The 12,648-nt window shown below is 43.1% G+C and overlaps 1 protein-coding gene across 1 annotated transcript in view; it reads left to right on the top strand.

Moving 5' to 3' along the window:
• Positions 1-7,354, top strand: part of MYO1E (myosin IE) — a 198,391-nt gene extending 191,037 nt beyond the window's left edge. Inside the window, exon 28 of the mRNA XM_077747818.1 lies at positions 6,271-7,354. Coding sequence (XP_077603944.1) covers positions 6,271-6,347 — 77 coding nt within the window. The 3' untranslated portion in view covers positions 6,348-7,354. The remainder of the gene's footprint in view (positions 1-6,270) is intronic.
• Positions 7,355-12,648: the final 5,294 nt, after the last annotated feature.

Here is a 12,648-nt window from a genome sequence, read left to right on the forward strand (position 1 = left end):
CCCTCCCAAAAACTAAAAAAAAAAAAAAAAAAAAGAAAAAAAGAAAAGGAAAAAAAAGAAGAAAGAAAAAAACGCTATGAGCTTGGCTGAATGCTTTATTAACTTGGTAGAGAAGTTAGAATGTAATATTCATATGACCAAACATTAGGGCTTATGGAAGTATCTTTAAAACGATACCTCCTTAGGATATGAAAAAGCACCGTGAAAAAAATGGCATTTGTGAGGAGTGGAAGAGAAGCCATGGAGACCAGAAAGAGCAGGTCACTTTAGGAAAGTGAGCCAACACTCAGTCATGGGGCAGGGTCCCCCAGGAGATGCCACGGGAGACGAGATGAGGCTAGGAGTGGCCTGATAGTGGAGGGCCCTGAATGTCAGGATCAGGAGGACTTGTGGCCAAGTGTGGAGCCATCCAGTATGAGCAGAGCAAGGACAGCTTGGTAAGATTAGCCTTCAGGAAGAGGTGACCAAGGACACACAGTTCCAGGAATGGTGTTTCTATCAAACTCCTTCTTCATATGAGCTCACATGAGACTTCTGCGTCCCTGGACTGACCTCCTAAATGGCCTCTAGGCATTATTTTGATCTCATTTAGCCATCTAGTTTGCTATAGGTTTTAATATTCTAGCCATTTAGTATCCTTCCTCAAAAGTGTCAGAGTAAAATTAAGGGCTGAAATAAATGCTTAGTAAACACAAACAGAATTTTTATCACCAGCTTTGTTCAGCAAAAATATTGGAAATGACCAATTACCCAGTAGCAGAGATTGGCTAAATAAGCTTTGCAATACTATAGTATATTTACTGAAATGGAAAAATGTTCATGAGAAAAGGGGAAAAGGTTATACAGACTGGACTACAGCCTCACTTTTGTAAAAATATAAAATATATGGCTGTCTGCATGTATGTATATGGTATATATAATAGAAGATATAAAGTGGTCTCCTTAAATGTTGAATTTTGAGTATTGCTTCCTTTTTAGTTCCCAGTATTTCAGATTTTTCTAGAAATACCAAGTATTTGGGGGTATAGTCAAACCAATTACATATTTGTGTAAAGTGTAGGGCCCTAGAAGTTCTCAAAAAATGCTATAAATTATCACTGTAATTTATTCAATGTGGTGTGAGTGCAGAAATATACAGAAGTTAGAATAGAATCCAGAAATAGAGCCACATGTATAGAGATGTTTATGTATTAATTTTTGTGATAATGGCATTGTATTTTTTGGTACTAAATATGATTTTTTAATTTTTTAAATTTACATCCAAGTTACTTAGCATATACTGCAACAATGATTTCACGAGTAGATTCCTTAAGGCCTCTTACCCATTTAGCCCATCCCCCTCCCACACCCCATCCAATAACCTTCTGTTTGTTCTCCATATTTAAGAGTTTTTATGTTTTGTCCCCCTCCCTGTTTTTATATTATTTTTGCTTCCCTTCCCTTACGTTCATCTGTTTTGTATCTTAAAGTCCTCGTATGAGTGAAGCCATGTTATTTGTTTTTCTTTAATTTCACTTAGTATAATACGCCCTAGTAGTTGCAAATGGCAAGATTTCATTCTTTTTGATTGCTGAGTAATATTCTACTGTATACATATACCACATCTTCTTTATCCATTCATCTGTTGATGGACATTTGGGCTCTTTCCATACTTTGGCTATTGTTGATAGTGAAGCTATAAACATTGGGGTGCATGTGCCCCTTCGAAACAGCACTCCTGTATCTCATGGATCAATGCCCAGTACTGCAACTGCTGGGTCATAGGGTAGTTCTATTTTTAATTTTTGGTGGAACCTCCATACCGTTTTCCAGAGTGGCTACACCAGTTTGCACCCCCACCAGCAGTGCAAAAAAGATCATCTTTCTCCACATCCTCTCCCACATCTGTTGTTGCCTGAGTTGTTAACGCTAGCCATTCTGACAGGTGTGAGGTGGTATCTCATTGTGGTTTTGATTTGTACTTCCCTGATGAGTGATGTTGAGCATTTTTTCATGTGTCTGTTGGCCATCCTTGGAGAAGAAGTGTCTGTTCATGTCTTTAGCCTATTTCTTCACTGGATTATTTGTTTTTTGGGTGTTGAGTTTGATAAATTCTTTATAGATTTGGGATACCAAGCCTTTATCTGCGTATGCCGTTTGCAGATATCTTCTCCCATTCCGTCCGGTGCCTTTTAGTTTTGCTGACTGTTTCCTTCACTGTGCGATGAGGTCCCAGTAGTTCATTTTTGCCTCTGGAGACCTGTTGAGTAAAAGTTGCTGTGGCCAAGGTCAAAGAGGTTTTTGTCTGCTTTGTCCTCAAGGATTTTGATGGCTTCCTGTCTTACATTTGGGTCTCTCATCCATTTTTATTTTTGTGTATGGTGTAAGAAAGTGGTCTAAGTTCATTTTTCTGCATGTCGTTGTCCAGTTTTCCCAGCACCAGTTGCTGAAGAGACTGTCTTTATTCCATTGGATATTCTTTCCTGCCTTGTCAAAGATTAGCCGGTCACATGTTTGTGGGTCCATTTCTGGGTTCTCTATTCTTTCCATTGATCTGTTTTTGTGCCATAGAGATATTTAATATATGCTAAATGTGGCATTTTAAATCGGGGGAAGGACAGTCAATTACTTTCCATTTTGTTAAGAAAATAAAGTTTAAGCTCTACCTCATACACAAAATATCAGATGAATTAAAGATCGAAAAATATTTAAATTATAAAAATCTTGGAAACCTAGAATATCATACTAATCTTTGGGGGTGGAAAGTCTTCCTATGGAGAACCTCAAACCCACAAGCCGTAGAGGATTTAAACCTCATTAAAAGGCTAAATTAAAACCTTCTCTATGGTCCATTGCACCAGGCACAAAGGTAAATTATAGAAAGCAGGCTAGGAAAAAACATTTTACACATCTAAATAGCTCCTCCACATGAATACAAAGACAAACTGTCCAGTCCAAAAGTGGACAAATGCTACTGAGACAGTGCATGGCCGAGTGTAAGGGAGAGCCCAAGACTTCACCTGTGACACCAGCAAAGGACCGAAATGAGATCCAGTCCTTATTCCCTTATCCAGATCCTTAAGTTCTGAGTTTTAGAAAGAAATCAGAGATGGATAGAAAGTCAATAATGGTGTGTATATGTGTGATTGATATACATTTATATATATATTTACATATACACCATATATATATTAGAACACTTGGTGGTTCCCAGGGCAACAACCTGGGTCAGACTCAGCATCTCTGCTGTGCAGCATCTGAGCATTCGCCCTCTGTCGGAAGAAACAATATAAATGAACTGAAATCAGTTCAGGTCAGGTTTTGCCATCAAATGAATTACATGAACCTTTAAGTTTTAAGAACTTTCTGGATTTAGTCACTGTAAATCAAATGTGGACTATAGTATCTGTGCCAAGTCACAGTGAAAGGTACTTTCTTATATAGCTTACTGCTAGAATAGATTTGGGGAGGAAATTTAATGGTTATTTACCAAAATTTTAAAATGCCCATGTCAATATAATTACTTTGAATTTATATTTAACCCCTTCCATCAAGGTAAATCCCAAATTAATAAATATTTAAACAGAAATCCTAGAAGTAAGTATGGGAGAAATTTTTTTTAATAATACCAGTGTGGGAAAATATTTATGAAAGTGATAGAAAGTCAAGAAGCTGTAAAATAATATATCATTTGACTCAACTACGTAAATATTAAGATCTAAAAAGAGGGGATATTTGCAACTCATGACAAATCCACTAATATATAAAGTATTCCTTTTTGTTTTTTAATGTTTTTTATTTGTTTTTGAGAGAGAGAGGGAGATACAGAATCTGAATATAGGCTACAGGCTCTGAGCTCAAACCCACGAACTGTGAGATCATGACCTGAGCCAAATCGGACACTCAACCGACTGAGCCACCCAGGCGTCCCAAGAATTCCTAATCAAGAAGATAAAGACCCAGGCACTTGAGTGGCTTAGTCAGTTAAGCGTCTGACTCTTGATTTCAGCTTAGTTCATGATCTCACAGTTTGTGAGATCGAACACCATGTCAGGAATCCCTGTTTAGGATTCTCTCTCTCTTCTCTTTCAAAATAAACATTAAAAAAAAAAATAAGACACCAGGGGCACCTAGGTGGCTCAGTCGGTTAAGCATCCAACTTCAGCTCAGGTCATGATCTCATGTTCATGAGTACGAACCTTGCATTGAGCTCTGTGCTGACAGCTCAGAGCCTGGATCCAGCTTTGGACTCTATCACCCTTTCTCTCTGCTCCTCCCCTACTTGCACTCTGTCTCTCAGAAAATAAAATATGTTTAAAAAAATTTTGTTTTAAATAAAGACCAACAGAGAAGAAGGCAAATGATAGGAAGTCATGCAGCTATTGGAAGATACTATGGAAACCCTTTATATATGAAATGGTCTTTATATATATAATTTTTTTTTTTTTTTTTAAATTTTTGAGACAGAGAGACAGAGCTCGAGCAGGGGAGGGGCAGAGAGAGAGGGAGACACAGAATCTGAAACAGGCTTCAGGCTCTGAGCTGTCAGCACAAAACCCAGGCAGGGTTCAAACCCACAAACTGTGAAACACTTAACCAACTGAGCCACCCAGGTGCTATATACCATTAAGGTTAAAAATAGTGCAAAATCGTATAGGAGGATTAGGAGGAACTTGACGGAGGAACGAGGGGGAGAAGAAGGGGGGAATTGGTGGGGGAAAGGGAGAGAGGCAAACCATGAGAGACTCTTGAATGCTGACAAAAACTGAGGACTGATGGATGTGGGGGGGAGGGGGGGATGGGCATGGAGGAGGACACTTGTGGGGATGAGCACTGAGTGTTATGTGGAAACTAATTTGACAGTAAACTATTTGTAAAAAAAAAAAAAAAGTGCAAAACTTGTAAGAGGCATAGTTTGCTATTGTTTGTGTACAAAAGGGGAAGAAGGGAATAATTTTTATAAACACTTGCTTTTATATACATGAAATATCTCTGAAAGCACAAAAAAAAAATCTAATGCTGCAGGCCCTCAAAGAAGGGATCTGTTCATGGTTCATGAGATTGAATCATGTGTCAGGTTCTGTGCCTGCTTGGGATTCTCTCTCTCTCTCTCTCTGCTCCTCCCCCATTCACACTCTCTCTCTTTCTCAAAATAAGCATTTTTTTTTTAATAAAAGGATCTGGGTAGCTGTTTTTACTGTTTATACTTTTGAAAGTACATCTAAGAATATCACCTATTACAACAAATGAATCATATTGTCTTACAGAATAAAAGGTCTGTATTCTTTGACCCAGGAATCTATCCTACAGACCTACTTGCATGTGGACATAAAGATATAGGTAGGAAAATTTATTCCATCAATAGTGAAAAATTGGGAACAAATGTCCATCAATAAGGAAATGCATACAGTGTAGCCGTTTAAAAAATGAAATACAGACTGGGGCGCCTGGGTGGCTTGGTCAGTTAAGCATCCAACTTCAACTCAGGTCATGATCTCTTGATTCGTGGGTTCGAGCCCCGCATCGGGTTCTGTGCTGACAGCTCAGAGCCTGGAGCCTGCTTCAGATTCTGTGTGTCCCTCTCTCTCTCTGCCCCTCCCCCGCTCATGCTCCATCTCTGTCTCAAAAATAAACTTTTTAAAAATGTTTAAATGAGATACAGACATGGAAAGATGATAGCTATTAAGTATTGAAAGCAAGATGCAGAATAGTAAGACAGAGTGGCTGCTGGTGTTAGGATGAGCACGTGTGCGGTCACAGTCGCAGAGGAGGATCTGGAAGAGTATTGGTGCATACTTGTCACTAGTGCAGGGCCTGGCGCTAAGGTGGGAAGTGTCACACACTGGGTTCTCCGCAAAGCAGATGCTGTGCTGGAGGAAGGGGAAGGAACGGCACAGTGGTGGAGTAGCCCTCGTGAGGAAAAACTGGGGAGGCAGGACCATCCCACCACAACCCAGCGGCCTCCTGTGGCCCCACCGCGCCCTGAGGCTGGCATGCCTCGGCCCCAAGGGGAGCAGTCAGCCTCCTCTGAGAGGCCAGGCAGCCTCCAGCCATCAGCAAAGCCTCACCTTGCAGCAGGCACTTTCTAGAACGGGGCCCTGAGTGCTGTGTCTGCCGTGGGGGAAGGATTACTTTTTTACAACAAACTCTTTCAAAGAAAATAAAGCAGGAAAAAGAACATAGAGGGAGCCCAACCCCCTGTGCCCCATGATGCCCCACAGGGTGGGGCGTGTTTGGCCCAGGCAGAACTGCCCTGCTCACCCTCACTTTCGCCGCCTCTGTCTCCTGCAGATCCTTCTGGCTGGTGGACGGGTCGACTACGAGGCAAGCAGGGCCTGTTCCCCAACAACTATGTGACCAAGATCTGAAGTGCACAGAGACTCTGATGCACGGGCAAAGGAGCTCCAGACAGGGAAGGGGACATTTGGGGGCTCTCCTTCTGATCCATAGCAAGCAATTGCTTCCTTCTGCAAGGCCTGGAGTCTTTCTGGCACCTTCCCCATGGAGGACATTGAAAAGCTGGGCTGCGGACAGGGTGTGTCACTGCATAAACGATCCTAAAAGGTAGCCTATTCCTAGGAGCCCAGGAGGGCAAAACCACCACCCACTAAGATTTATTTATTGTATTTAAACCTGGTGAGAGGACAGGCGAGGTCCACTTAGACCTTGTCGGCTCTATCAAAACAGCACCCTGTTCGCTCACCAGGCCCAGGGAATGGCTGTAGGCGGCCGCTGACAAGTGCCTTTGGTCAAAGAGCACATTTCTTTCCTCCCTCTTTTCCTTCCCTGACATACACATTCCTCTCTGCCACTTTCCTTCAGGGGGACCTGCCCTCTCCGCAGGCTGGGCTTGACACGAGCGGGCGCGTCCCGTGCAAAGGCCAAGGGCCAGTGTGGCCTGCCAAGCCCGCAGGTGCAGAGGACGGCTGCTTTCCACTTGGCCGGGACCCGCCAGGCTGAGCAGGGTCCGGGAGCTCAGCTGCTGGCCTTGCTTTCTCCGGGTCTTCAGTTGGAATGTGGCTGGCCCATGTTGGTTTTGTGTTTAATGCTGTACCTATTATAAGAACGATCTCTTTTTTCAAGCTGTACATTTATAAAAACAGATCATATACTGTATATATAAAAATCTCAAGACGGTAGCAACATGTATGAATGTACTAAGTAGTATTCCACTGTACTTATTCTTAAGGTAGGTTTTATTACAAAACTCCCACCAGGTACTTACAAATGTGCACTACTCCTTTTCAACTATAGAATCAGTGTTACTGCTTTCTAGCCCAGCCCCTGCAAACCCTTCCCAACCCTTTCCCCGCAGGTCATTTTCCTGTGTCCCGTGTCCCTCCCCCTAAGTCAATAAAGGAATCAGTGAACCACCTGTTCTTTCCTGACATTTGTTACCAGTTGAATTGTGTCCCCCACCCCCAAAACACGGATATGGTGAAGCCCTAACTAACCCCCATTACCTCACAATATGACTTTATTTGGAAATACAGTCTTTAGAGATGATCGAGTTAAAACAAAGTCATTAAGGTGGGCCCTAATCCAGTACAACTGGTGTTCTGATAAAAAGGGGACATTTGAACACGGATGGAGGGAGGGTGATGTGAAGGGACAGCCGTCTACCGCCAAGGAGAGGGGCCCAGCCCGCACGCAGATCTCAGGCTTTCAGCTTCCACAGGTGTGAGACCAGGAGTTCTGCGGGTAGGCAGCCCAGTTTGTGGCGCTTTGTGAAGGCAGCCCTAGCAAACCAACACCGTGCTTATTGCAGTAATGGTGAAAAGTCAGAAATGATGTCATGTCTATCAATAAGGGAACGGTTTTCAGGGAAGACTCACCTCTCTGCCTCTCCTCCCGGCTGCCTCAGCCATTCTGAACCTATTTGGAAAGTAGGATTTGACCAGAACACACCTTTCTGCCATTCCAAGATCCTTGAGTCCATGGGAAAAATTATCAGGGGCTTCATATGCAGAAAAAAGTGTATCTGAATTTGGAACAAGTAAACCATTAGATTCTGCATTTTCAACAACAGGGAGCAAACTTCATTTGGTAACAGTAACAGTGTTCAAAGTAGATTTCTGTTCCGTTTTGTGACCAGTTGAGAGAAAAATAAAGCCATAATGTGATGACATGAGGAAAGGTAATCCCTGTTTACGCCAATAGTCTCTTAATATTTGACAAAGGACTTACTTTCACATTCCTGGACTCACAGAAAGTGGAAGGAGCTAGAACCAGAATAAGAAGGAAGGAGCACCCTGGACCCCCCCATAGCCTCAACACACAGGTGGCTTTCTCACAGGCAGGACTGCCAAGATCACCTTCCACTGTTACCACACACCCCTGGTGTTTTCCCCCTTAAAAATCAGTCCTGGGATAAAAGAAGACCAACTTCAAAAGAATTTGAGGCCAAGTGACAGGACAGCCTGAATGAAGCATAGGTTATTCTGGGATAAATATTAGCTCAAGTTCTGGAGGAACTAAGGTGACCCTGGAGGGCACTGGAAGGAATCACTTGTGAAATTCCTCAAATAAAAATGTATTCATTAAAAAAAAGGAGGAGACTGTACCATTTGAGTGAACATGGATGGATCTAGAGAGTATTATGCCAAGTGAAATAAATCAGACTGAGAAAGACAAATACCATATGATTCTACTAATCAGAATCTAGGGAAAAAAGGAACACATATAAATCATGCCTATAAATACAGAGAACCAACTGGTGGTTGGAAGAGGGGAGGGAGGTTGGGGGGACAAAATGGGTGAAGGGGAGAGTGAGATACAGACTTCCAGTCATGGAATGAATAAGTCACGGGAATAAAAGGCACAGCATAAAGAATACAGTCAATGGCATTATAATAGTGACAAAACAGGACAGACGGTAGCTACACTTGTGAACACAACATCATGTATAAACTTGTCAAATTACTAAGTTGTACACCTGAAACTACAGTAGCATTGTGTGTCAGCTATACTAAAAAAAAATTATTGGCTTTACATAATTTTCCTAATGTTATGTATTAAAAAAAAATAACCCAGGGGCACCTGGGTCACTCAGTCGGGTTAAGTGTCAGACTCTTGATTTCATCTCAGGTCGTGATCTCACAGTTCCTAGGTTTGAGCCCTATATCGACCTCCACACTGACAGTCCAGAGCCTGCTTGGGATTCTCTCTCCCTCTCTCTCTCTGCCCATACCCCATGCACTCTCTCAAAATAAATAAATAAACTTTAAAAAAACATTAAAAAAAAAAAAGACAGGGAAAAAAATCAATCCTGGCTGCTTTTAATGATTGACCTCCAAAACTGGAGTGTAACCGGGACTCCTCAGGCTCTAGGTGACAACATAGGAATGGAGTCCAACCTCTGGACAAACAGCAGGAAGAGCCCTGGCTCAGGCTCAGGCTCACAGAGCGAGCCCCAGCACTGCGCCCAGGAGCCGCGCCAAGTGGCAGGCTCAAGGAGGTCCTCAACAAGTGATGCTTCACTAGGTGAGTACATGCATGTTTATAGGTGTGAAGTCAGGATCTGAGGCTTCTCTTGGCCCTGCATCTAGCCAGGCCTGCCATTTTGTTCACTGTTCAGTTAAGCAGTCGTGCAGGTAGCTTGAGAGTCACCTAACCTGGAAGAATGTAAGGACGATCAAGGGGTCACCCCTGCCTTTAGAACACTCCATCCTGTCTGGGATGATGGTATGCTTGCACACATATACCATACATATACAGCAGTAGAAAATGCCATGTTAGGGATGTGACAGATCCCTTCAACCAAAGGTTTCAAAGTAACCAAGCACCAAGTGAGTAGGCTTGAATGTTCCCTAGCATAGAGATGTTCAATAGAGTAGTAGACCAGCAGTTTTCAAACCCTTTGGCCTCAGAACCCCTTTATTCTCTTCAATGTTAAAAATGTTTTAAAAAATAAACATAAATTGGGGCGCCTGGGTGGCTTAGTCGGTTAAGCGTCCGACTTTCGCTTAGGTCATGATCTCGCGGTTCGTGGGTTCGAGCCCCGCGTCGGGCTCTGTGCTGACTGCCAGCTCAGAGCCTGGAGCCTGTTTCAGTCTGTGACCCTCTCTCTCTGACCCTCCCCTGCTCACGCTGTCTCTCTCTCGCTCCTAGAAATAAATAAATAAATAAATAAAACATTTAAAAAAAAATAAACATAAATTAGGTTAAAATTTAAAAAATTAAAATTAAAAGCTTGGGTGGTTCAGTTGGTTGAGCATCCAACTTTGACCCAGGTCATGAGTTTGAGCCCCATGTCAGGATTCAGCCCCTCCCCTGCTCATGCTCTGTCTCTGTCTCTGTCTCTGTCTCTCTCTCTCAAACATTTTTAAAAAATTGAAATAAGATAAAATATGCTCTTCAATGTTATTGAAAACCTCAAAGAATTATGCTTTTGTCTGATATAGCTATCCATATTTATCATAAGAAAAATTAGAAAATTAAATTTTTTTTAATGTTTATTTTTGAGAGAGTACAAGCTGGGGAGGGGCAGAGAGAGAGGGACACACAGAATCTGAAGCAGGTTCCAGGCTCTGAGCAACCTGTCAGCACAGAGCCTGATGCAGGATTCAGTCTCGTGAACCATGAGATCATGACCTGAGCTGAAGTCGGACGCTCAATTGACTGAGCCACCCAGGTGGCCCTAAAGCAGAAAATTTTAAAACACCAACAAACACACATACATATTTCACTAACCACCAGGGTGATGACATCATCACATCTCATAGCCTCTGGAAGATTCCACCGTACACTAATGACAGACAAGAATAGAAAAAAAGCAAACAACATCTTAGTATTATCATGAAAATAGTTATGACTCATGGTCTTCTTGAAGGCGTCTCAAGGACCCCCCACCCCCACCCCACTTAGATCCCCAGGCCACATTTTGAGAACCACCAGAGGGACTAAGTGCTAATGAATAGGGGGTAGAGCAGTCAGCACAGTTGGCTCTCTGTAAACATCATGCAAAAGAGCCATCTCTTCCATAGTGCTTACGGAAGCAAGACGATGCCCATGGAAAGGGCAAAGGGTGAGGCCCTTTTTCTAAGTCTGTTCCCCCAACAGGCATGCAAACCATGCACACGTGTTAGCCCATCTGTTCAAACATGATACCACCATTACCAAGCCCAGCCCTGAGGGTGGAAAGGTGATGAGAAGCAGTTTCCTTCTCAAGAACATTTCTTACCGGGCATCTGGGTGGCTCAGTCGGTTAAGTGTCTGACCAGCTCAGGTCATGATCTCACAGTTCGTGGGTTCGATCTCTGCATCAGGCTCTGTGATGATAGCTCAGAACCTGGAGCCTGCTTCGGATTCTCTGTCTCCCTCTCTCTCTGCCGCTCCCCTGCTCACATACTGTCTCTCTCGCTCAAAAATAAACATGTAAATTAATAGTAATAAAAAAAGAACATTTGTTCCAAAGTGCACACACCATGTCCACTCATATTCCAGTGGCTGGACCTTAAGTCACGTGGCCTCAACTGCCAGGGAGGCTGGGAGTCTCTTGCTGGAGACTGTTAGTTTCGGTGTTGAAAGCAGCTTGTCCCGGGCACCAGGGAGAGATCTTCCTCCTTCAGGCATGGCTCCTTCCAGGCAGAGATGTCCTCAAGAACAAGTGCAAGACGACATGGCTATACATCCATGTAACTGACGATCTTCACTGGTGTGCCACAGTGCAGGGCTTATACATAATCTGAATCTTTTCCCTTCTGGACTCTCTAAACTCAGCAGACCTCCCAAGTGGAGCTGGGCAGACTAAAGGCTGGGCCTGCTTCTACTTGCAACTTGCACAGCGATTTCATTGCCAGGTGGGGCCAGAGTCCAGTTTCAAGAGTACAGGGTGTACAGGATGCATCTTTGGGGGAGAGCCTGATGATGCTCCTGGCACCTTTTGCTTTTATGGTCAAAGAGTGGGACCATTCTGCAATGTCACTCCGTTTCCTGTCTTGTTTTGTGTCACTCCCGAGGCCTAACTGGTCTTCACAGGTGCTCCTGAATTTAGGAACTTGATGCCTTTCCCACCTATAGTACTGCACCCACCCCCTCTGACCACCATGAATTACTCTAAAACCACTTTGCAAATGAGCAGCAGTGTAGTTCACTACCTTGGCCACGGTCATGCAGCTCTGAAGTAGAAGAACCATCAATAGACTCCTGATCTGACCCCAACGCCCATGCTTTTCATCTTTGTCTTCAATCAATCAAATAACCAGGAGTTTGATAGTTTAATTGTCAACCTTTCAACTTCCATTATCTTTTTCTCAAAAATCAAAAACCAAACTTAAAAAAAAGAAAAATTCACAAATAGGACAACAAATTCAACAACTATAAATTTGTAAACTCTCCCAAAAATAAACTTAAAAAGAGTGCAGGCACATAAGCAGGGGAGAGGTAGAGAGCGAGAAGGAGGGAGAATCCCAAGAATCATCCATGCTGTCAGCACAGAGCCCGACATGGGGCTCAATCCCATGAACGGTGAGATCATAACCTGAGCCGAAATGGAGTCTTAACTGAGCCAACCACCCAGATGCCCCTGTAAATTACTTTTGATGCGCAAGAGCCATGTCTAACATATCTCTGAATGCCCAACATCCATCTCTTCCCAAGACCACCAACCTCCTTATAACAACAGCCACTAATATACAAGCACATCCAGACACAGTGCCAAGGGCTTGG

Source organism: Crocuta crocuta, unplaced genomic scaffold (assembly GCF_008692635.1).
Source record: "Crocuta crocuta isolate KB4526 unplaced genomic scaffold, BGI_CrCroc_1.0 scaffold130, whole genome shotgun sequence".
NCBI lineage: Eukaryota > Metazoa > Chordata > Mammalia > Carnivora > Hyaenidae > Crocuta > Crocuta crocuta.